Below are 23,842 nucleotides of genomic sequence, written 5' to 3' on the forward strand. Positions count from 1 at the left end.
CTTCCTCTTGCCTCCACGTGCACATTTGGGCACGCCCATCCCACCTCCTCAGCTGAGAAAGAGCCACCGGGAGCCTGTGAGGTGGCTCAGCAGTTAAAGACACTTTTTGCCAAACTTAACAACCTGAGTTCAGTTTCTTAGAACCCGCACAGAAGGAGAGAACCGGCTTGTAACAGTCACTCTCTGACTTGTACACATGTGTCCTGTGGCAACACGTGTGAGCGTGCACACACACACAGACACACACATATACAAACAGACACACACACATATACACACACACACACATACACACACATACAAACAGACACACACACACCTGTATACTGCTTGGTTTCTGCCAAGTTGGTGCAAATCTAGATGTATCTGAGAAGAGGGCATCTTAACTGAGAAAATGCTTCCATCAAATCGGCCTGCAGATGAGTCTTTAAAGATTGATGCGGGAGGGCCCAGCTCACGGTGAGCAGTGCCACCTCTGGGCAGATGGTCCTGGGTTCTATAAGAAAGCAGGGTGAGTGAGCCATGGGGAGCAAGCCAGTAAGCAGCACCCCTCCATGGCCTCTGCTTCAGTTCCTGCCACCAGGTTCCAGCCTTGAGTTCCTGCGCTGGCTCCCCTGTGTGGTAGACTGTAAGCTGTAAGATGAAATAAACCCTTTCCCTCCCAAATTGCTTTGGTTGTGTTTTTTTTTAGCACAGCAATAGAAACCACAACTACGATGCTTCTTTTCCGTTCTCAAGCATAACGTTTTCTGTTACATAACCTGCTTTCATCTTCCATTAAGAATACAAGCAAATGTGCCTGCCTGTCTTTCTGCCTGTTCCTCTGCCTGCCTGCCTGTCTGCCTGTCTGTCTCCCTGCCTGTCCATCTGCCTGCCTGTCCTCTGTGTATTCCTTTAGCTGCTCTTTTCTCTCTGTCTCTCCCTCTGTCTCTAATTCTGCCTCTCTCCCCCCGCCATCTGCGTCTGAACGAGGAAGGTGGTAATGTAACTCTCTGCACCTCTGGCTGGGAATGGATTCAAGCACCCAGCAGAACCAAGCTGCCCTCTGTCACCAAGTCAGCCCTGACTGCTTAGGGAAATCAGCCCCTGGCTGGATAAGTTCCACTGGGCTGGAAGAGATAGTAATCCATGCAGGAAGACACAGCTTCATGCAGTGTGGCCCTTGTCTCTGGACACTCTTCATAACTGTGTGGCATCTAAGCCTTGGGTGCTCAGTGGCCTCACCAGCCCTGGGTCCTGGGCTAACTGGTAGAAGAGACAAAAGATCTGTGTTCAGCTGAAGCTAAGATCATTGGTAGGGACTGTGATGTTCTCCATTCCTGAGATAAAAGGTGGCACAGGCCACCTTATAGGTGTCCCTTTCTGTGGGTTTTGGTGGGGTATGGGGTAAAAAGAGTCTTGTTCAAAAATCCCTATATTTACTAAAAGTTTACTAATTTTATCACCGATATTATTAATAGAAAAGCATACAGATTGTGAGTTCATACATACTTTTTTTATTTTATGATGAATAGGATCCCAAAAGCCAGTAAAGAGTCAGAGACAGCCCCTGTTCCTACTGTTATGTGTCTCATAAGGGCACCAGGCTACATAACTGTAACATACAGAGTGCCTAGGTCAGCTCCATGCAGGCTCCTTGCTTGTCAGTTCAGTCTCTGAGCCTCTGTGGGTTTTCTTGTGATGTCCTTGACCGCTCTCTCTGGCTCTTATAATTCCCCCCCCCCCCGCCCCATGCAAGATTCCACGAGCTCAGCCTAATGTTTGGCTGTGGGTCTCTGTACCTGTTTCCATCAGTTCCTGGATGGAGCCTCTCTCTTGACTACGGGGCTTGGCACCAATCTGTGAGTAGCACAATGTTTTTAGGCATCCGTACATTGACATTTCTTCCTCCGTAGTCATGTTTGGTCTCCTGACCCCTCAGCCTCTGGGTTCCGGCATTCTCATGGGTCTCAGGCTGGACCAGGCACCTACAGTTTCTGTGCCACCCTTCTCCCGGCACATCCCACCGGCAGGGCAGAACTGTAATTTGAAGATTATATAGTTGGGTTGATGTCCCAATCCCTCCCATGAAAGTCTTGCCTGGTTACAGGGGATGGCCAGTTCAGGCTACATTCCCACTGTTGCTAAGGATATTAGCTAGGAGCTAGCTCCGCATCCTCTCTAGCATGAAATATTACTTGTGTTTTTGATCTTAGCCATTCAGACAAGCATAAGATGGAATCTCAGAGCTATTTTGATTTGCATTTACCTGATGACGAAGGATGTTGAACATTTCTTTCAGTATTTCTCAGCCATTTCAGATTCTTCTGTTGAGAATTCTCTGTTTAGATCTGTACCCCATTTTTTATTGGATTATTTGGTTTTTGATGTCTAGTTTCTTGAGTTCTTTATCTATTTTGGAGATCAGCCCTCTGGCAGATGTGGGGTTGGTGAAGATCTTCTCCTGTTCTGTAGGCTGCCACCTTGTGCTAAACCAGTGTCCTTTGCCTCACAGAAGCTTTTCAGTTTTAGTCCATTTATTAATTGTCGATCTTAGTGACTGTGCACTGGGGTTATATCCAGGAAGTGATCTCCTGTGTCGAAGCGTTCAAGGCTGTTTTCTACTTTCTCTTCTATCAGGTTCAGTGTAACTGGATTTATATTGAAGTCTTTGATCCACTTGGACTTGAGTTTTGTGAAGGGTGGTAGATATAGATATATTTGCATTCTTCTACATGTTGATATCCAGTTATGCCAGCATCCTTTGTTGAAGATATGCTCCTTTTTCCATTATATAATTTTGGCTTGTCTCAAAAAATCAGATGAACACAGGTGTGTGGATTTACACCTGGGTCTTCGATTATTTGATTCCATTGATCTGCCTGTCTGTTTTTGTGCCAATACCATGCAGTTTTATTATGATAATTCTGTAGTAGAGCTGGAAATCAGGGATGGTGGCGCCTGAAGAAGTTCTCTCATTGTACAGGACTGTTTTAGCTATCCTGTGTTTGTTCTTTTTCCATATGAAGCGGAGTATTGTTCTTTAAGGTCTATAGAGACTTGTGTTTAATGGGGATTGTATTGACTCTGTAGAGTACAGGACTCAGGTGTGATCCAGAGAGACTCAGGTGTGGTCCAGAGAGTGTAGGATGCAGGTGTAATTCAGAGAGGCTCGGGTGTGATTCAGAGAGTTGAGGACTCAGGTATGATCCAGAGAGTGTGCAGGACTCAGGAGTGATCCAGAGAGTTCAGGGACTTAGGTGTGATCCAGAGAGTGTGCAGGACTCAGGAGTGATCCAGAGAGACTCAGATATGATCCAGAGAGTGCAGGACTCAGGAATGATCCAGAGAGTGCAGGACTCTGGTGTGATCCAGAGAGTGCAGGACTTTGGTGTGATCCAGAGTGCAGGACTCTGGTGTGATCCAGAGAGTGCAGGACTCAGGTGTGATCCAGAGAGTGCAGGACTCTGGTATGATCCAGAGAGTGCAGGACTCCGGTATGATCCAGAGAGTGCAGGACTCTGGTGTGATCCAGAGAGTGCAGGACTCTGGTGTGATCCAGAGAGTGCAGGACTCAGGTGTGATCCAGAGAGTGCAGGAACTCATATATACAACATGCCAGGACTCAGGAGGGATCCAAAGCCTATAGTTGTATCTGGGGGAAGGCATGAAGAAGTCAGGAAAGTTGTGAGTCTGGCTAGTATGGTGAGGATTGTGGCTAGTGTGGTGATTGTAGCTAGTGTGGTGAGGGTTATGGCTAGTGTGCTGAGGGTTATGGCTAGTGTGGTGAGGGTTATGGCTAGTGTGGTGAGGGTTATGGCTAGTGTGCTGAGGGTTATGGCTAGTGTGGTAAGGGTTATGGCTAGTGTGGTAAGGGTTATGGCTAGTGTGGTAAGGGTTATGGCTAGTGTGGTGAGGGTTATGGCTAGTGTGGTGAGGGTTATGGCTAGTGTGGTGAGGGTTATGGCTAGTGTGGTGAGGATTGTCAGAATAGGGTGAGCATATGTCTGGTGCTTGGTGTGGAAGGCTGCCTGTGTCTGCACCTGAGCTAATGGCGTTACCACTTCCTGGCTTCTGGGCCTATTCCTAACTGTGCTGTAAGTTTTCTCACTTCCTGAAATGTGACCAGGTACACCTCTCTAATTCTAATTCCTGACTGATTATCCCTTAAAAATAAACCAGGAACTTCTAGGAAAGATGCACGCATAGATTCAATATCAGTACTTAATCTGCAGACTGAATTCGGGTCTGCTGTCCAACCCCAGGATGTTCCTCATGGGTCTCACTTGTTGTCCCTGTACTGTGCAGCCATTGTTCCAGCCCAGAGCTATTGGGAGGGAGCTTGACTGTGCGCGCGCATGTGTGTGTGCACGTGCGTGTGTGTGTGCGCGCGCGCACACCTTTCCTGTTTGCACACGGGTCCAGACCCTGCCTCAGTTTCATTCTGACTGGCAGGTGTCGCTGGCATTGCTCGGTGCTGTGAGCCTTTAAGTAAAGACCATTAGGACCGTGTTTATGTTTGTGTTCGATCACCGGGTGTGGCTCTGTCACTCAGGGTAGGAGCTATGTCAGTGTGCACCCTGCTGGGACTCAGGTCTTCATGCTCCTTTGTCCTCCAATTGGTCCAGCTACTTCCTGCCACACTTCCTGTTATATCCTTGAGGCTTTGTTTTTCAACTGGGCTGGATTTTAACTCAGCTCAGAATTTGAGCAAATTGTTGAAATACGGAGCGGCGGGCTTTGTTCCTCCACCCGGCTAGCTTTACCCGAAATAATTACACGAAACTGTATTCTTTTAAACACTGCCTGACCCATTAGTTTCAGTTTCTTATTGGTTAGCTCTTACATATCGATCTAACCCATTTCTATTAATCTGTGTAGCCCACGAGCTGGCTTACCAGGAATGATCTTAACCTTAGTCTGTCTGGAGTGGGAGAACCATGGCGACTCCCTGACTCAGCTTCTTTCTCCCAGCATTCCGTTCTGTTTACTCCGCCTACCTAAGGGTTGGCCTATCAAATGGGTCTAGGCAGTTTATTAATAAGAAATCACTCCCACATCAGCAAACATTCACCATTTGAAGATTTACCCTTTTCTTTAAAATTTTGAATATATTTTTAATTAAAATATATTACTTTTACCTCCCTTCTCCTCCCTGTAGCCCCTCCCATGTCTCCTCCTCTGACACTTCTCATGACCCCCAGGATGTAGGTATATAGGAAATAGAATTCCATTTGCTCAGGAATTAAGGCCAACAGTTGACAACTGGGACCTTGTGAAAATCTATTGCTTCTGTCAACACACACTGGCTAAGTTCAGCTTAAGTGAGATAGTGTCACTCATGGGTTTGGACCAAACTGAGATCGCAAACACAGCTGATGAGGTTTTATCGCCTGCCTCCTGTTGGATCGCTGCAGTCCATGACCATTGGGTTGACCTCTCCATCATGTCTCCCCAGGACTTTGTGTCTACCATCATCCGTTTGCTGGACAGTCCGTCCACTGCCATCCGAGCCAAAGCCGTCCTGGTGCTGCTTTACATCCTGATCTACAACCGGGACATGCTGCTGCTGAGCTGCCAAGCGAGGTACGGCGCTCCGCCCGAGAGTCTGTCGGGGCTGTTGATCAGTGCCTTGTAGTGTCCTGGAGACGGCTTACTGGCCTTTATGTCTCTGCTATTGAAAGCCTTTTCTAAAGCTTACCGGGAGTTTGATCTGTCTCTCTGTATCCTTAGCTTGTAAGCCCAGACAGGATCCTGAGCACAAACAAGTAAGGTCTCAAGGGCTTTGTACCTTCAGGGTACCAAGGTTTCCCTGAAAGACTCTAGGCTGAGAAGCTGAAGGTGCCATTGTAGGGGGTGGGATTGCCAGAACAACCCTGGGCTAGGTGTCTGTCTGTCACTTTGAGATTTATCTATCTATCTATCTATCTATCTATCTATCTATCTATCTATCTATCTATGAAAGGGATTGGTTTTGTAGTTCAGGCTAGCCTTGAACTCTTGGACTCCCTGCCTCCACCTTCCCGGTACTGGGGTTGAGGTGTGAACTACCACACGGGGCGTCCCCTCTGTTCCACCCTGGGTGCCCCAAAGTTCTAGTTGTGTTTGGCTCATCCTCACCCACATTCCTCCTCAGCGCTGTTCCACTGGGGTCCAGAGAGTCCTGAAAATCTAGTCGATATCTTTTCATTTGGAGCCTGGAGCTCCCTGTATAGTCCAGTCTGCCCTAGAACCCACTGTGTAGCTCAGGCTAGCCTTGAAGTTGCGATCCTCATGCCTCAGCCTCCCAGAGAGGTGGGATTCCAGACCTCCTGGAAACCCCAAGGCATGGTCAGTTAGGGCTCGTGCCCTCCACTTCCTCCTGAGATGGACTGTCCGTACTCTAAGCAACTGGTGTCCTTGGGAAGGTGGTGGCAGTTTCACGGGGCGGATCCTGCTCTGTGACCCCTCCAGGGCAGTGTGAGGCTGCAGTCTCTGCTGGCACTCCTAAGCGTCTAGTAGTGTACGTATTGCAGCCTGAAGAAGCATCCACTGCACACTCTGGAGCAATGCAGTGAGCAGGGTGGCCTGGGCACAGTGCAGACAGCAGCAGAAATGGCCTCCGTGTGACACCAGTCCCTGAGGTCATGTGACCGCGAAGTGTGGCTCCTCCTGTGTGGATGCTGTGTGATCCCGGGCAGGACCCGCATGGCTGGTGAGCCAGATTGTGAGGGACAGCGCCTCACCTCGTCCTTAAGGAGAAAGGCTTCTCCCCGTACCTTTGTCTGTTTCACTCGGTCATTCACTGAGCCGTGAGTGAGGACAGCAGCAGGCTGAGGCCATCCCCATGCATGTAGGAAGCCTTGAAGGAGAAAGTACAGGATCACCATGCAGCTTGCAGCAAAGCAACTAGTGGAAGAGACAAGAGAATTCTGTCACTGTGACTCTGGGAGAGGCTTTTGAACATCAGCAAAACTGAAAAAGAGATGGCTTCGGCAGGGATGCTGTTTCGAAAGGCTGTGAGACAGTAGCAAAGACTCGGGGAAACGGGTCACAGCCTCCAGAAGACACAGAGCAGGAACTGGAAATCTCACACACCAAGTGCCAGGAATCCTGGTGGGGCCTGGGACAGATGAGTTTTAACTCAGGAAGTTGGAGCAGGCTTCTTCCAGGTGCTGGCCTTATATGTGGTGCTTGCTTGACCAGGACAGTGTTAGAAAGACCAATGACGTGGGGGACTGAGGCGGAGTGGAAGACAGTGGCCAGGTGGACTTGTTACCTCAAGCTGTGCTTTGATGCTGAGAAGCTGGTCAATGACTCGCTCGCCCAGCAGGGAGAAAGCAGCTAAGGTGCCTCACTGTCTACAAGGGAAGAGGCAGACCTAAGACAGAAGTCTGGGAAGGGCTGGAATTGGGGTACCAGGCGCTCTGAAGGCAGGACTGTGGAATGTCCCTGGAGCCCCAGAGGCTCCTTGTCTCAAGAACCGAGGGGGACAGTTTCAGAGGAACAATACCCAAGTTTGATCTCCGGCCTCCATGGATATGGGGACACATGCACACAAACACACAGGCACACACATAGACACAGGCATATATACACACGTGTGCACACACATAGACACAGGCATATATACACACGTGTGCACACACACATAGACACAGGCATATATACACACGTGTGCACACACACAGGGCAAAGACAGGTTACATTTGCTGTGGGAGGGGCCTCTTCCATTTCCCTCCTTAACCTGAGTTATTGATTCTTTGGACACACCTCCTCCCTTGGGCTGCCAGCTGTCCTGGTCTCAGGTCAGTCTTGGTGGCTGACATTCCTTTCTACATGGTGTGGTCTTTCTCTCTACCGTTCAAAGATACTTTCTGCCCATCAAAGTTCAGAAGTTTTATATAAAATCTTTGTGGAGTGTTTCTTGAATCTGTAGATTCATATCTTTGGGGTGAATTTGATTTTCAGCCACGACTTTTAAAAATCCCTTTTCAAGCCCTCTTGCCCTCAGTTCCCCTCTGGAGACTCTGATGACACGCGTGTAAGGTGTTAGTTGATTGTCCTGTTGTTACCAGATCCTCTGTCTTTTGTTCCCTCTGGGTTTTAGGCTTTATAATTCCAAACGCTCTCTCCTCCAATCCCCGGGCACGACTTTCTCTTCTCTATACTGTTGAGTCCATCTAGTGACGTTTCTGAATTTTCACTTGGTTCATTTTTATGAACTTTTTTTAAAATTAAGAGTTTAAATTCTTCCATTAGATTTAAGAGAATTTCAGTGCTTTTTGGGAATTTTAATTTTTCTCTATTTTTTGAGGGTCAAGCACACATGTGGAGGTCGGAGGACACCTTCTGAGTGTCGGTTCCCTCCTTTACCTTCTGAGTCCTGAGGATGGAATGAGGTCGTCAAGCGTGGGCAGCAGCCACCTTTGCGTGCTCACCCCATTATAGAAGCTTTTCAAAATGGCGTCCGTCACTTGCTAGATCCTCCCAGCATGGGACTTGCACTGCTGTCTGCTCCCGTCCAGCTGGATTGTGTTAGGATTTCCAGCTCTTCACTTCTCTGGGTGGAGTTAAGATGTTCTGCATGCTTTGCTTCCCGGGAGATTCAAGTCTCTCTTGTTCTGGGGTCCAGAGAAGGGGGGCTGGTTGCTGGATCTCTGACACTTCTCTTCTGTGGGAATTGGGCTGTTGCCTTGGGAAAGGAAGGTGGCTCTCAGTCAGGCACTGGTGTTGCTGCTGCAGGGAAGCCTCGAGAGCGGTCCAGCTTTGCTGGGAGGGAAATGGAGGGTCAGCCCGTGACTCATGACTCCCTTCTGTCCCGGAGAATTGGGCCGCTGTTGTCAGCTTCCTTCTTGCAGGGGAAGATGGGGACCTGGAGCAGGTACTGCAGTAGAAGGCCAGCTCCTATTGCCACTAAAGCTGTGCAGTAGAGGGACAGGTCCTGTGTGGCTTCCCTGTGATCTGCTAGTGATCTTTTTACCTGGGGGGCAGGGAGACTCATTGCGACTGTTCTGGGATGGAGGCTTGGGGAACTGAGGAGCTAAGGAAATGAAGGCAATGCATGGCTGCCCTGTTCCTCTCATGTCCCTGTCTCCCCCACCCCTGTTTTTCAGGCAGCCTACCTCCTGTTTACTCTTTGAAGTCTAATTAGGCTTGTTTCAATTTTTTAAACTTGATATTACTGCTACGTCAGTGGTTCTCGGCTGTGATAGAGAACTCAGGAGCGAGGCTGCTCCATCCCAACAGAAGAGGGAATTACAAATCATCCTGATGATTGCTTGTTGAAATCCTAGTGCTGCAGCCTTCAAGAACGAGCCGGGAAATGTCTCTGACAGGAAATGCGCCATCACTTGGGTTTTACATTTGATATTCGGGCACTATGAATGTGAGTGGTTGAGGTTCCATGCCCCAGGGTGTCCAGTGGGTGTTGTTACTGCCAGTACTGATGGCGTGGGATCCTGGGAGCAGTCAGGCATTGACCTGGGGTTGCTCGTTAGGTGTCCATAAAGGAGGAAGGGAAAGACCGGCTCTGTGTTCATTGTGAACTTGTTTGGTAAAGAAGAGCCCTCAGTGACTGTACACATCTATTTTCATGTATCTGCATAAAATCCTTCATGCTGATTGAGGTTTCTGTCCTGCCCAGTCCCGCAGCCATTTAGTCCCAAATAAACACACAGAGGTCTACAGTAATCATAAACTGATTGCCCTGCTAGCTTAGGCTTCTTATTAACTCTTATAACTTATATTAGCCCATAATTCTTGTCTGTGTTAGCCACATGGCTTGGTACGTTTTTTGGTGAGGCAGTTATATCTTTCTTCCTCTCTGGGTGATGACTGCAGATTTGAAACTTCCCTCTTCCCAGATTTCTTGTTGCCCCACCTCTCCTTCCTGCCTGGCTACTGGCCAATCAGCGTTTATTTAAAATACAAGTGAGAGGGTACAGACCATTGTCCCACAGCACCTTCAAAACATAGGAACTGAAGAATGAGACCAAACTGAATCCCTGCGACCTCCCTCACTGGTCTGGCTCATGGCTCTACATACCGGGTCCCAGGTGGTGGGGCTAGTTTGAAGGCTGTGCTAGGTGCAACCCCTAGGGTGGCCCCTGAAGTTCCATCCTTTTCCCGCTTCTGGTCCAGCTTCCTGTCTCCGTGAGGGGAGGAGGGCTGGCCATGGCTCCTGCCGCGTGAACTCTGCCTTCAACCAGGTGCTGAGATGAGAAAAGTCTCTAAGACGGTGAGGTGTGTCGCTCCTGTAATTAAAAAACGAATCCCAGCTGGGTAGGGGAACAACATTAGAATGCTGGGAACTGGTGTCCTGCAGACATAAGGAACTAAGAGGAGGGTTTTTGAGTGGGCTCAGCAGGCAAAGGCACTGGCCACCAAAGCCTGATGACCTGAGTTCAGTCCCACATGGTGGAAGGGGAGAATAGATTCCTGCAAGTTGTCCTCTGACCTCCACACAGGTGCTGCACCATGTGTGTGTCTGTACCCCACACGGACAAATAAAACACACGATAAAAAAAACTAGAAGTGTTGTGGGATCCTCAAGACAGCAAAACTGATTTTTTTTCTAGGCTTAGGAATTTGACTTGGGAACATAAATGGTTCTCTGAGAGGGTTGAGGTGGAGAGGGCTGGGTCTGCCTCCATTGCCCTGCAGCCCAGGGCTGTGTTGTTGTGTGTGTAAGGGTTGCCCAGACACACAACTGCTGTGGTGAGTTTGTGGGGGCAGGGTCCCCCTTTCCTGGTCCCTGCTGCTGCAGTACCAGCTGAGTTGCGGTGTGTTATCCTGCCACCCGGCTGCCGCTGACAGACGCTTCCCACCCTCAGCCTGCCTTAACCTTCACGGTACTCGGTGGATATTTTCCCTGCTCCCTGTCATCACCGCTGTCCCTTGCTGGTCTAGATTTCAGCACGTTTTTCTGCGGTGTCAGCTCTCCCATCCATCCACTGTGGAGCTGAGCCGTCAGCACCAGATAGAGAGGAGATGACAGCCCCCAAATGTCCATCCGTTTCTTCAAAGGGCTCTGTCTCAGACTGAGTGTGACAAGTCAGGAAATGGGTGCGATTAGTACTTCAGAGGATGGTTAGTTCTATGAGTTCATGGTGAGGCCTGCTGTGAGCTGGGTGTGAGAGCCTCCGAGGGACCAGGCTTTCTAGAGGGTTTCTCTCCCCTCCCCACTTGACATCTCTGTTAATATGGAAATCAGTGAAATAAAAAAAAAACACCTGCTTTGATCTTAAAAGAAAGGTTTTCTTAAGGAAATATTTACTCTGGATAATTGGTTAACTGTGGGAAAATTTATTTTCTTTGCTTATACAAAAGTTAATTCCAGATGGATTAAAGAATTATCTGCCCCAAAGAAGCCGTAAACAGCTGGAAGAAAGTATGTTTAAATCCAGGGTTGAAAAAAAAAAATCCAGGAGCAAATGCTCAGTTGGTTCTGCATAACCTGGAAACTATCCCTAAAACTCATCGGTAACACACTGGGTGCTCTTGCAGAGGACACGGGTTTGGGTCCCAGCTCCCACAAGCTCTGGGTGCTCCTACAGAGGACTCAGGTTCAGGTCTCAGCTCCCACAAGTACTGGGTGCTCCTGCAGAGGACCCGGGTTCGGGTCCCAGCTCCCACAAGTACTGGGTGCTTCTGCACAAGACACGGGTCCGGTTCCAGCTCCTACAAGCACTGGACATTCTGCAGAGGACCCAGGTTTGGTTCCCAGCACCCAAAAGCACTGGGCACTCTGCAGAGGACCCGGGTTCAGGTCCCAGCACCCACATGGTGGCTCACAATACCTGTAACTCCAGCTCTAGGGACTGTGATGTTCTCTTCAGGCTTCTGTGAGTGCTGTGCACAATTAGTTCTCATGCATGAAGGCACAACACCTATGCACAGAAAATAAGTAAAATAAAATCATAGGTAAACCTTATATGCTTACAAAATGTCTAAGATTTTGTATCATACATAATAATCTCTCTGCTGCCGGGCGGTGGTGGCACACGCCTTTAATCCCAGCACTTGGGAGGCAGAGGCAGGCAGATCTCTGTGAGTTCGAGACCAGCCTGGTCTACAGAGCTAGTTCCAGGACAGGCTCCAAAACCACAGAGAAACCCTGTCTCGAAAAACAAAAAAACAAAAAAAAACCAAAAAACAAAAAAATCTCTCTGCTTTGAAGCGATTTCTAATGACAGGGATGGGTATTTGCATCATTAGTAATTGATGAAGTGGTCAGAGAGATTCGGTGTGCGATGCTTGCTATATGAATCTGGAACGCTTGCAAACATGTATGGAGAGAATAGCTCCTGAGGTTGTCCCTGTCTCCACGTGTGTGCCATGGCTTGTGTGTCTATGCACAATAATGATGAAAAACTCAAGACAATAATCGAAGATGCAGATAAAGACAACACTAAGTGGTAAAAGCCCTGTCGCCATTATCATCTGAAATGCAGATGGGGGCACTTGTCACCTTGCTGAGGCTACAGGAACACTTGTTACCCTGTTGAGGTTATGGGGGGCACTTGTTACCCTCCTGAGGCGATGGGGGGCACTTGTTACCTGTTGAGGTTACGGGGGGGCACTTGTTACCTGTTGAGGTTATGGGGGGCACTTGTTACCCTGTTGAGGTTACGGGGGGGCACTTGTTACCTGTTGAGGTTATGGGGGGCACTTGTTACCCTGTTGAGGTTACGGGGGGGCACTTGTTACCTGTTGAGGTTATGGGGGGCACTTGTTACCCTGCTGAGGTTACGGGGGGGCACTTGTTACCCTGTTGAGGTTATGGGGGGCACTTGTTACCCTGTTGAGGTTATGGGGGGCACTTGTTACCTGTTGAGGTTATGGGGGGCACTTGTTACCCTGCTGAGGTTACGGGGGGGCACTTGTTACCCTGCTGAGGCGATGGGGGGCACTTGTTACCCTGCTGAGGTTATGGGGGGCACTTGTTACCCTGCACTTGTTTCCCTACTGAGGCTACGTGGGGCTTTTGTTACCCGTGTTGAGGCTACAGGGGGCTCTTGTTACCCTGCTGAGGCTACGGGGGGGGGGGGGGGGTGGCACTTGTTACCCTGCTGAGGCTACGGGGCGGGGGCTCTTGTTACCCTGCTGAGGCGATGGGGGGGCACTTGTTACCCCTGCTGAGGCTACGGGGCGGGGGCTCTTGTTACCCTGCTGAGGCTACGGGGCGGGGGCTCTTGTTACCCTGCTGAGGCTAAGGAGGACACTTGTTTCCCTGCTGAGGCTACGGGGGGCTTTTGTTACCCGTGTTGAGGCTTCGGGGGCACTTGTTACCCTGCTGAGGCTACAGGGGGCACTTGTTACCCTGCTGAGGCTACGGGGCGGGGGCTCTTGTTACCCTGCTGAGGCTATAAGGAGCATTTGTTACCCTGCTGAGGCTATAAGGAGCATTTGTTACCCTGCTGAGGCTATAAGGAGCATTTGTTACCCTGCTGAGGCTACAGGGCGGGGGCTCTTGTTACCCTGCTGAGGCGATGGGGGGCACTTGTTACCCTGCTGAGGCTACGGGGCGGGGGCTCTTGTTACCCTGCTGAGGCTATAAGGAGCATTTGTTACCCTGTTGAGGCTGGCGGAGGACATGCTGCTCCTCTGAGGCTACCTTTGAATGGGCAGTTTGGCACGCGTCTTTGGAACCTGACTGGGTATTTCCAGTACAGGTGTGCGCTTGTTTCTCTCCCGCCCACCAGTTCCCGAATAACCACTCTGAGGCTTAATATTAATTACAAACTGTTTGGGTGATAACAAGCTTAGGCTTATTATTAACTAGTTCTTACAACCTAAATTAACCCATTTCTATTAGTTTATATTTACCATAAGGTTTATATCTTGTTACCTCACATCTTGCTTCTCTAGTGGCTGCTGGCATCTCCCTGACTCTGCCCTTTTTCTCCCTGTATCTCTGTTTGGATTTCCCACCTGGCTCTATTCTGCTTGGCCATTGACCAAATCAGCTTCTTTATTAACCAGTGGTAGTAAAACATGTTCACAGCATGCAGAGACACCTCACATCAGGTGCTTCTCTCGTGAGCCTCAGCTCTACAGACCAAATCCCTGTGAATCCTTCACTCGCTCTCCTTTTGCTGGTCCTGAGTAGCCGCCATTTTTCCCGGTGGAAGCTCAGAGGCATCTAAAGGACTCTGGTGACATTTGCAGAGTGTGTCATTTTATCTGCATGATTGCTGACAGCATCCTCTAGATTGGATTCTGTCAGTGAGCGTGCTCATCCTGTGGAAACAATGACATGCTATCTCACTTTTTCCTATTATGTCAGTAATTTCCGTTGCCGTGATAGAACAAAGTGTGGAGAGTGTGTTTTGGCTTTCGGTTCAGAAGGGAAGTCTGTAACGTTGGGGAGGCGTGGCGGCAGGTGGCTGGAGCAGGAAGCCGAGAGGCTGCATCTTCCACATGTGCAGAAACAAACGGAAGGAAGGGAGAGCGGGGTAAAGCTATGCACTCTCAAAGCCGCCCTAGTGGTAAACCCTCCTCCAGCCAGCCTTCATGTCCTAAGCATTCAGTAATTTCCCTGAACAGCGCCCCTCAGTGAAGACAGAGAAGCCAAACACACCAGCCTGCACGGACATGTCTCATTTACACCATCACCCATGTATGCACGTTGCATTTGAGTACAGGTAGATGTGGGTAGGTGTGCATGGCTGTGTACTTGTATGTATGTGCATGTGTCTGTGTGTGTGCAATGCAATGAGTGTATGTGTGTGTTATGTGTGTATGCATGTGCATGTGTGTGTGCACGTGTGTGTATGTTTGGGTGCTCTGCAATGTGTGTGTGTGTGTGTGTGTAGGCCCAAGGCTGATGTTGGGAATTATCTCAGTCTCTCTTCCACCTTATTCTTTGAGTTAGGCTGTCTCAATGAAACCCAGAGCTCATTTGGTCTGGCCAGTCTTTGGGATAAACTCGCTCTGGGGCTCCCGTCTTGGCCTTCTGAGGCAGGTCACTGTGCCCACTCGGCCTGTCTGTGGAATACGAGTATGGTCTTCCTGCTTCCACAGCATGTGCTTTGCCCACTGAGCCGTCTCTCTGGTTCTCTTCCCTGGAGCTTTCTGTCACCAGTCTTAAGCCCTGAATTTCTGTCTACTGAACTCTTGCCTAGTGCTCCCGGGGAACACAGACCTATACTTTAGCCATGCTAAACCGAAAGGCAGGATGCAGCCAGCTGTGGTTCGAAGTTCCACTCTCTGGATGGTGTCCTCCAAGGGTCACATCTCATTCCACCCACAGAGCCTGCTCTTCTCTGCTAGTCGACTGCTGTGATCCCCACTCAGGGTCTGACCCTCCTCCATGTAGGGCGGGTGTTCCCCACTCAGGGTTAGGATCAGCCTTGCACAGAGTGGAAGTTCTGACTCTCCTCCACACAGGGTGGGTGTTCTGGACTTACCCAGGCTCATCTCTGCCCTGTTGATGACGGTTTACTGCTGTGTGCCCAGCCTGCTAGATAACAACAGGCAGTTTGGATTGCATGATGCATTGGTGCCAGCACTGATGTTCCGTGTCTGCGAGAAGCTCCTGATTTGCCAGTGAGAGCATGGCTTTGCTCTAAAAGCCCAAAGATCCCTGCTGCAGCCCACTGTGCTGTCGCATTCCTGGGCCCCTTTACTGCAGGTGCTCAGGAGCCGTGCTGCAGCCGGAGGCCCCAGGGAACCTTCTAGGCTCCCATTTTTCCTTGCTAATTCTTACATTTCATGTAAGTCAGCATATGGGTTCTGACAGTTGCTAAGTACGACTCTTCCAGTTACAGATTTAGGAAGAAAAGGAGCAACCAGAGTAGGCTCGTAGATATGCTGGGGTTGCTGTCATTTGGATTTAGGCCAAAAGCCCATTCATCACCTGGATGCCATAGCTGACTCAAAACTTTGATGGGAAATGAAGGTGTTGAATTGAGGAAGGAGTTTGCCAAGGATCCTGGGAGGGGCGGGGGAGAGAGGGAAGGTACATCCTTTAATATTAATTATTAATAATAAACTAATATTCATTTAATATAAATATTAAAGCAAATTATTCCTGAATGGGGAGAAACAAGTACTACAGTCCATCATGGGGGGGCACGGATGGCAGGAGTGTGGACCTGGGCCACGTCACACCTTAGCTGCTCAGGAAGCAGAGAGTAGGGAGGGTCGGTGCACATCTGCCATGCACATCTGCCATGCACATCTGCCGGCGCACATCTGCCGGCGCACATCTGCCATGCACATCTGCCGGTGCACATCTGCCGGCGCACATCTGCCATGCACATCTGCCGGCGCACATCTGCCGGTGCACATCTGCCGGTGCACATCTGCCGGTGCACATCTGCCATGCACATCTGCCATGCACATCTGCCGGCGCACATCTGCCGGCGCACATCTGCCGGTGCACATCTGCCGGTGCACATCTGCCGGTGCACATCTGCAACGCACATCTGCCGGTGCACATCTGCCATGCACATCTGCAGGCGCACATCTGCCATGCACATCTGCAGGCGCACATCTGCCATGCACATCTGCAGGCGCACATCTGCCGGCGCACATCTGCCATGCACATATGCCATGCACATCTGCCGGCGCACATCTGCCGGCGCACATCTGCCATGCACATCTGCCATGCACATCTGCCGGCGCACATCTGCCGGTGCACATCTGCCATGCACATCTGCCGGTGCACATCTGCCATGCACATATGCCGGTGCACATCTTCCGGCGCACATCTGCCATGCACATCTGCCATGCACATCTGCCGGCGCACATCTGCCGGCGCACATCTGCCATGCACATCTGCCATGCACATCTGCCGGCGCACATCTGCCGGTGCACATCTGCCATGCACATCTGCCGGTGCACATCTGCCATGCACATCTGCCGGCGCACATCTGCCGGTGCACATCTGCCATGCACATCTGCCGGCGCACATCTGCTGGTGCACATCTGCCGGCGCAATCTGCCATGCACATCTGCCGGTGCACATCTGCCATGCACATCTGCCGGCGCACATCTGCCGGTGCACATCTGCCATGCACATCTGCCGGTGCACATCTGCCATGCACATCTGCCGGCGCACATCTGCCGGTGCACATCTGCCATGCACATCTGCCGGTGCACATCTTCCGGCGCACATCTGCCATGCACATCTGCCGGCGCACATCTGCCGGCGCACATCTGCCGGCGCACATCTGCCATGCACATCTGCCGGTGCACATCTGCCATGCACATCTGCCGGTGCACATCTGCCATGCACATCTGCCATGCACATCTGCCATGCACATCTGCCAGCGCACATCTGCCATGCACATCTGACTCCTCCTCTTTTCCTTTTTCATTCCACTCAGAACCCCAGCTTTTGCCTTCTCCCTTTTTGTACCCTCTCTGCATCCTCACAGACAGGCATAGACGTCTGTCTCTCAGGTCATTCTACATCCAATCAAACTCTCAATAAAAATTTTCCAAAATAAAAAATACCGAGCAAGCATGTAGGAGACACTATCAGTATGCATTTTATTAGGCTTTTTTCCTGTTTGAGACAGGGTCTCAGATAGTCCAGGTTAGCCCCAAACTCACTATGAGTGGAGGATGGCCTTGAACACCTGCCCCTTCTACTTGTCCTCCCAAGTATTTGGTTATGGGCGTGAGCCCCCACATGGTCACAGGCGTGAGCCCCCACACGGGCTTCAGCATCACTGACACCAGCCTTGTGCTCAGCTCCACGAGCACCAGAGACCAGGACTTGGCGAGCTCAGCCCTGGGACAGGGGTGAGTGTCAGGACAGAGAACACAGAGGGAAGGGTGAGGAGGGGTGCTGGGGGGGCGGGGATAAGGTAACTGAAGTCTGGAAGGATAGGGGATGGGAACGCTACAGGAAGAGGCTGCCCCATGGAGGGAGTTGGAGGGAAGAATGGGGTCTTGTCCTTTGGCAGTTTATTTGGATTTTTACTGAGTGTCAGTCTTTTTAACTTGGTCTCTGTAGAATGCTAAGAAATACAATTTGCCATGTTGGAGAACAGTCTAAAATGTTCATGGTCTCCTCAAGCGAAGGTCTCCACATTTTATCCTTCTTATCCAAAGTGAGTTTGTAGAGTGCGGGGTGGGTGTTCCCTTGTCGGTGCCTGTGAGCACCTGGTGACAGCGATTGTTGGCCTCACCCAGGGCTCGCTGGTGCTGGGCCACACTGGTTCTGAGCAAGCAGATGGCTGTCTTCTTATGGGCTCACTCTGCGGTAGGGTTCCAAAGGGCAGCTAAACCTCAACTTAAGGAAAGATGTTTTAGATTTTGGCAATTAAATAACACACCATTGCATTCTGTGCTAAGTAATTTAGATTTTAGAGAAAATTTGAATCTTTAAAGACAAGTAGGAATGTACTTTTGTATATGCTGTGGACTTGGGGGACAGTTTTCTTTTAATTCTCTGACTCCTGAAACTTAAGAACCCCCTTTGCATTCTGCTTACGTCTGGGAGAGCTATAGATTTGGGGGATTTCCCAGGGCAGGGAGAAAAATTCACCCTGGCAATTCTTCCAGTCTTTATTCCAGTCTGGGTAAAAGTGGCCCAGGTGTCTTTACATTCACTCCAGAGGCGAACGTCAGCGTTGTCTGGAGAAGTCCAACTGTAGGCTGCACAGTGCACTCTACAGTGTGTGTGCAGAGACCACACTTAGTACATCATGCACTCTACAGTGTATGTGCAGAGACCACACTCAGTACATTGTGCACTCTACAATGTGTGTGCAGAGACCACACTCATGCACTCTACAGTGTATGTGCAGAGACCACACTCAGTACATTGTGCACTCTACAATGCATGTGCAGAGACCACACTCAGTGCACTCTACAGTGAGTGTGCAGAGACCACACTCCGTGCATGGAGACTGGAGTCCTCTGGGATTGGTATTTGGAGTCGGATAGAAAATATGAACCCTGAGGAGTCTGGGGTGGGGGCTCGGGAAGAGGTTGAAGTAGTGGAATTTCACTTGTATTTTAATAAATAAAACTTACCCGAGGGTCAGAAAAGCAAAGCAGCCAGCCACTGGCTCTTACCTTGAACTCAGTCTGAAATGGCTATCCTGCCTCCAGGAATCACTGTGTCTAAGGACTGTCTTCTTCCTGTTTTATAATCCTCTCTAGGGCTGGGATTAAAGGCATGCACCACTATCGCCTGGTTTCTATTGGCAACTAGTGTGGCTACTGGGATTAAAGGTGTGTGTCACCACTGCCTGGTCTATAAGGCTGACCAGGGTGGCCGTTTTACTTTTCTGATCCTCAGGCAACTACAGTTGGCATCGCCATATGTAAATGTCAGTGGATGATAAACCTTTCCTTAAGTTACACCAGGTAGGTGTGTGGTACATTTGCCTGTGAAAACGTGACAGCAAAACAGACTTGGCAACCGTGGGCTCAGTTCACGGTTCTGACAGTCTGCACAGGCTCCATCATAAAGGAAACAATGATATTAATGTAAAGTTAGGGACTTCCGTTAGAGTCACAAATTTAAAAACAAACAAAAGAATCCAAATCAAGCCATAGACCAGGGGAAGGCACTTATTACACAAATAATCCCCCACCGAGTTTCTAACCTAATGGACAAGAGAATCCAGGAGAAAACCAAGACTTAATGAACCCTTCACATGTGTCTCTTCACACACGTGTCATCCCTAGATGTTCAGTTCACACATGAGAAGATGCTGACTTCATGAGTGATCAGGACAGCTCATAGCGCATCTCTCTCACGTGCGCGCACTCATGCATGTACACGCATGCACAGCAGACATCTTAAACTAATTAACAGAAAGGTGTGCTAATGTAACTGTTGCTGTCCACGTTTCTTTCTGTGTCTATAGTTCCCCAAAAGAACTAGAGTTCATTTGAATGGCCAGGACTTCCAACCAAGTTTAATATTAATGACCAACAAAAGGGCTGGTACCCAAGGTTCTCCATTGATCCTGGGACATCGAGAGCCCCTTGTGTGCAAATGTCTTGGTTGGTTGCCGTCTATCAGTGGAGAATGTATCTTTCTGTTGGGCAAAGACAAACAAAATCGGGGTGTTGTTTACAACCAGGGCAGAGACCTTTAGTGGAGCCTGGCTTCTGCATCAATGTCTGGGCTTGTAAAGCGCAGCTGACTGTGCCTGGCTGTGCAGTGCGGTGACGGTCAGCACGGCTAGGGCTGCACCTCTGGAAACAGCCGCCTCAGTGGCATTTAAGACAGACACTGTATCTGTCTTATCATGAACAATAATCTTTGCCCGGTGCTCTTTGCAGGCTGGTGATGTACATCGAGAGAGACAGCAGAAAGACCTCCCCGGGCAAGGAGCTGCAGGGTGGGAGTGAGTACCTGGCCAGGTGCCTGGATCTCCTCATCCAGCACATGGTACAGGAGCCGCCACGGATCCTAGGTAAAGGACAGCCACCTGCTCCGGGCCCATAGCTGTTTACTTTTCTGCGCGTGGCTTCTGGCACGCCTTTCTTCATTCTTGCTTCTCTTCTATTTCAAAACTTACCTTAAAAATTAATTTCTTGGGATTTTATATGGTTTGTAAACGTATTCGCCCCCTTAGCTCCTCCCCTTCCCACTCTCTCAGTCTTCTCATCCCTTCCCACCCAATAGTGATGAGATCTTCATCTTCTTTTCAGTCTTCCTTTCCTCCTCTTTGGTTTCTTCCACAGTTTGCACTGCCCAGCTAGTCTTGGGTTGGGTCTGCTCTGCAGTGTGATCTGACTACTATGGTATATCAATAAAATAAAACAAAACAAATTGTGAACTGACCTTCTGGCTCCCAGCAACTGTCCAGTGGTGGCTGCACATGAGTTTTATCGTCCCCTGTGCTGGACTTTTGTCTGGCTGGGACTTGTACAAGTCCTGTGCATGCCATCACAGTCTCTGAGTCTTGATGTCTATGTTGCAGTGGGGAGACATTTCTCTGCAATGTGTGTGGCTTTAAGACTTCATTGGCCTTGTCTGGTCTATAGTTATTTTGTATTGGTCACAGAATTGAGATGTTACATTTAAGTGTTACCTGAGGTAGATGGCTGTCTTAGGGTTTCTGTAAGGTAGATGGCTGTCTTAGGGTTTCTGTGAGGTAGATGGCTGTCTTAGGGTTTCTGTGAGGTAGATGGCTGTCTTAGTCATGGTTTCTATGAGGTAGATGGCTGTCTTAGTCATGGTTTCTATGAGGTAGATGGCTGTCTTAGGGTTTCTGTGAGGTAGATGGCTGTCTTAGGGTTTCTATGAGGTAGATGGCTGTCTTAGGGTTTCTGTGAGGTAGATGGCTGTTTTAGGGTTTCTGTGAGGTAGATGGCTGTCTTAGGATTTCTATGAGGTAGATGGCTGTCTTAGTCATGGTTTCTATGAAGTAGATGGCTGTCTTAGTCATGGTTTCTGTGAGGTAGATGGCTGTCTTAGGGTTTCTGTGAGGGAGATGGCTGTCTTAGGGTTTCTATGAGGTAGATGGCTGTCTTAGTCATGGTTTCTATGAGGTAGATGGCTGTCTTAGTCATGGTTTTTATGAGGTAGATGGCTGTCTTAGGGTTTCTGTGAGGTAGATGGCTGTCTTAGTCATGGTTTCTATGAGGTAGATGGCTGTCTTAGTCATGGTTTCTATGAGGTAGATGGCTGTCTTAGGGTTTCTGTGAGGTAGATGGCTGTCTTAGGGTTTCTGTGAGGTAGATGGCTGTCTTAGGGTTTCTGTGAGGTAGATGGCTGTCTTAGGGTTTCTATGAGGTAGATGGCTGTCTTAGGGTTTCTGTGAGGTAGATGGCTGTCTTAGGGTTTCTGTGAGGTAGATGGCTGTCTTAGGGTTTCTATGAGGTAGATGGCTGTCTTAGGGTTTCTATGAGGTAGATGGCTGTCTTAGGGTTTCTGTGAGGTAGATGGCTGTCTTAGGGTTTCTATGAGGTAGATGGCTGTCTTAGGGTTTCTGTGAGGTAGATGGCTGTCTTAGGGTTTCTGTGAGGTAGATGGCTGTCTTAGGGTTTCTGTGAGGTAGATGGCTGTCTTAGGGTTTCTATGAGGTAGATGGCTGTCTTAGTCATGGTTTCTATGAGGTAGATGGCTGTCTTAGTCATGGTTTCTATGAGGTAGATGGCTGTCTTAGGGTTTCTGTGAGGTAGATGGCTGTCTTAGAGTTTCTATGAGGTAGATGGCTGTCTTAGGGTTTCTATGAGGTAGATGGCTGTCTTAGGGTTTCTGTGAGGTAGATGGCTGTTTTAGGGTTTCTGTGAGGTAGATGGCTGTCTTAGGATTTCTATGAGGTAGATGGCTGTCTTAGTCATGGTTTCTATGAAGTAGATGGCTGTCTTAGTCATGGTTTCTGTGAGGTAGATGGCTGTCTTAGGGTTTCTGTGAGGGAGATGGCTGTCTTAGGGTTTCTATGAGGTAGATGGCTGTCTTAGTCATGGTTTCTATGAGGTAGATGGCTGTCTTAGTCATGGTTTTTATGAGGTAGATGGCTGTCTTAGGGTTTCTGTGAGGTAGATGGCTGTCTTAGTCATGGTTTCTATGAGGTAGATGGCTGTCTTAGTCATGGTTTCTATGAGGTAGATGGCTGTCTTAGGGTTTCTGTGAGGTAGATGGCTGTCTTAGGGTTTCTGTGAGGTAGATGGCTGTCTTAGGGTTTCTGTGAGGTAGATGGCTGTCTTAGGGTTTCTATGAGGTAGATGGCTGTCTTGGGGTTTCTGTGAGGTAGATGGCTGTCTTAGGGTTTCTGTGAGGTAGATGGCTGTCTTAGGGTTTCTATGAGGTAGATGGCTGTCTTAGGGTTTCTATGAGGTAGATGGCTGTCTTAGGGTTTCTGTGAGGTAGATGGCTGTCTTAGGGTTTCTGTGAGGTAGATGGCTGTCTTAGGGTTTCTGTGAGGTAGATGGCTGTCTTAGGGTTTCTATGAGGTAGATGGCTGTCATGATTTCTATGATTATGAGGCAATGCCATGAACACAGCAACCCCTATACAGAAAGCATTTAATTAGCTCCATATTTACTATGACAGGGAATATATCGGGGTGCAGGCCAACATGGTGCTGGAGAGGTAGCAGACAGCAGGAAGAGAGCGCCACAGTGCGCCTGGCTGGAGCATCTGAGATCTCAAAGCTGGCCCCCAGTGACACCCTTCACCCAACAGAGGTCATACCTCCTGATAGTGTTTCTGCCTATGAGTTTATGGGGCCATTTTATTCAAACCACCAAATGACAGTTTAAGAAAAAAAAATGGAAATCAGGTTGTGGTTCATCCTGAAAATATGAGAAACCTGCCCATATCTTAAATAATTTTCCGTGAAATTAGAGCCATAAATATATTCATTTATTAAAAGAACTTTTAAAATGTATATTTCATTTTGTTTCATTGGTTGGTTTTGTCATGGTTATGGTTGTTTGAGACGTAGCCTGCCTCCCCTCTTGGGTGCTGGGATTAAAGGTGTGTACCACCACACCTGTCGGTGCCTTTTTATTATTGTTTGTATTTTGTTTCATTTTGTTGAGATAAAGTTTGGGTTGGAATTGAATGCACTATGTAGCAGAGGCTGGTTTTGAACTCCTGATCTTCCTTCCTTCATCCTCCAAGGCTAAGATTCAGATGTACAGCGCCACACGCAGAAACGTATATAGGTTTAGAGTTTGGAGTCACAGATCTTGATGGTATTAGTCGTTTGGAGAAATCTCTTTAATATGAGAACGTTTGGGGATGACCTGCAGAGAATGCTAATTGCACTAAGGAAATGCCTTCTTGTTGTTTTTGGGAATAAAAGTCACATGAGCAGGACTCAGTGCCGCTCTGGCTCCTTTTCCATGCGTTCCCAGAAGGTGTAGCTCTAGCCCAAAAGTGTTTAGCTCATTAAATTTGATTCAAGCCATCTTAGTGAAGATGCGGAGCTATGGATGTGAAAGCAATGGT

At 49.0% G+C, this 23,842-nt stretch overlaps 1 protein-coding gene across 1 annotated transcript in view; it reads left to right on the forward strand.

Moving 5' to 3' along the window:
* The window catches only part of Ulk4 (unc-51 like kinase 4), a 315,649-nt gene that overhangs the window by 83,528 nt on the left and 208,279 nt on the right, over positions 1–23,842 (forward strand). Inside the window, exons 22-23 of the mRNA XM_075964113.1 lie at positions 5,438–5,565; positions 20,218–20,351. Coding sequence (XP_075820228.1) covers positions 5,438–5,565; positions 20,218–20,351 — 262 coding nt within the window. The remainder of the gene's footprint in view (positions 1–5,437; positions 5,566–20,217; positions 20,352–23,842) is intronic.

Source organism: Microtus pennsylvanicus, chromosome 3 (genome assembly GCF_037038515.1).
Source record: "Microtus pennsylvanicus isolate mMicPen1 chromosome 3, mMicPen1.hap1, whole genome shotgun sequence".
NCBI classification, from domain to species: Eukaryota; Metazoa; Chordata; class Mammalia; order Rodentia; family Cricetidae; genus Microtus; species Microtus pennsylvanicus.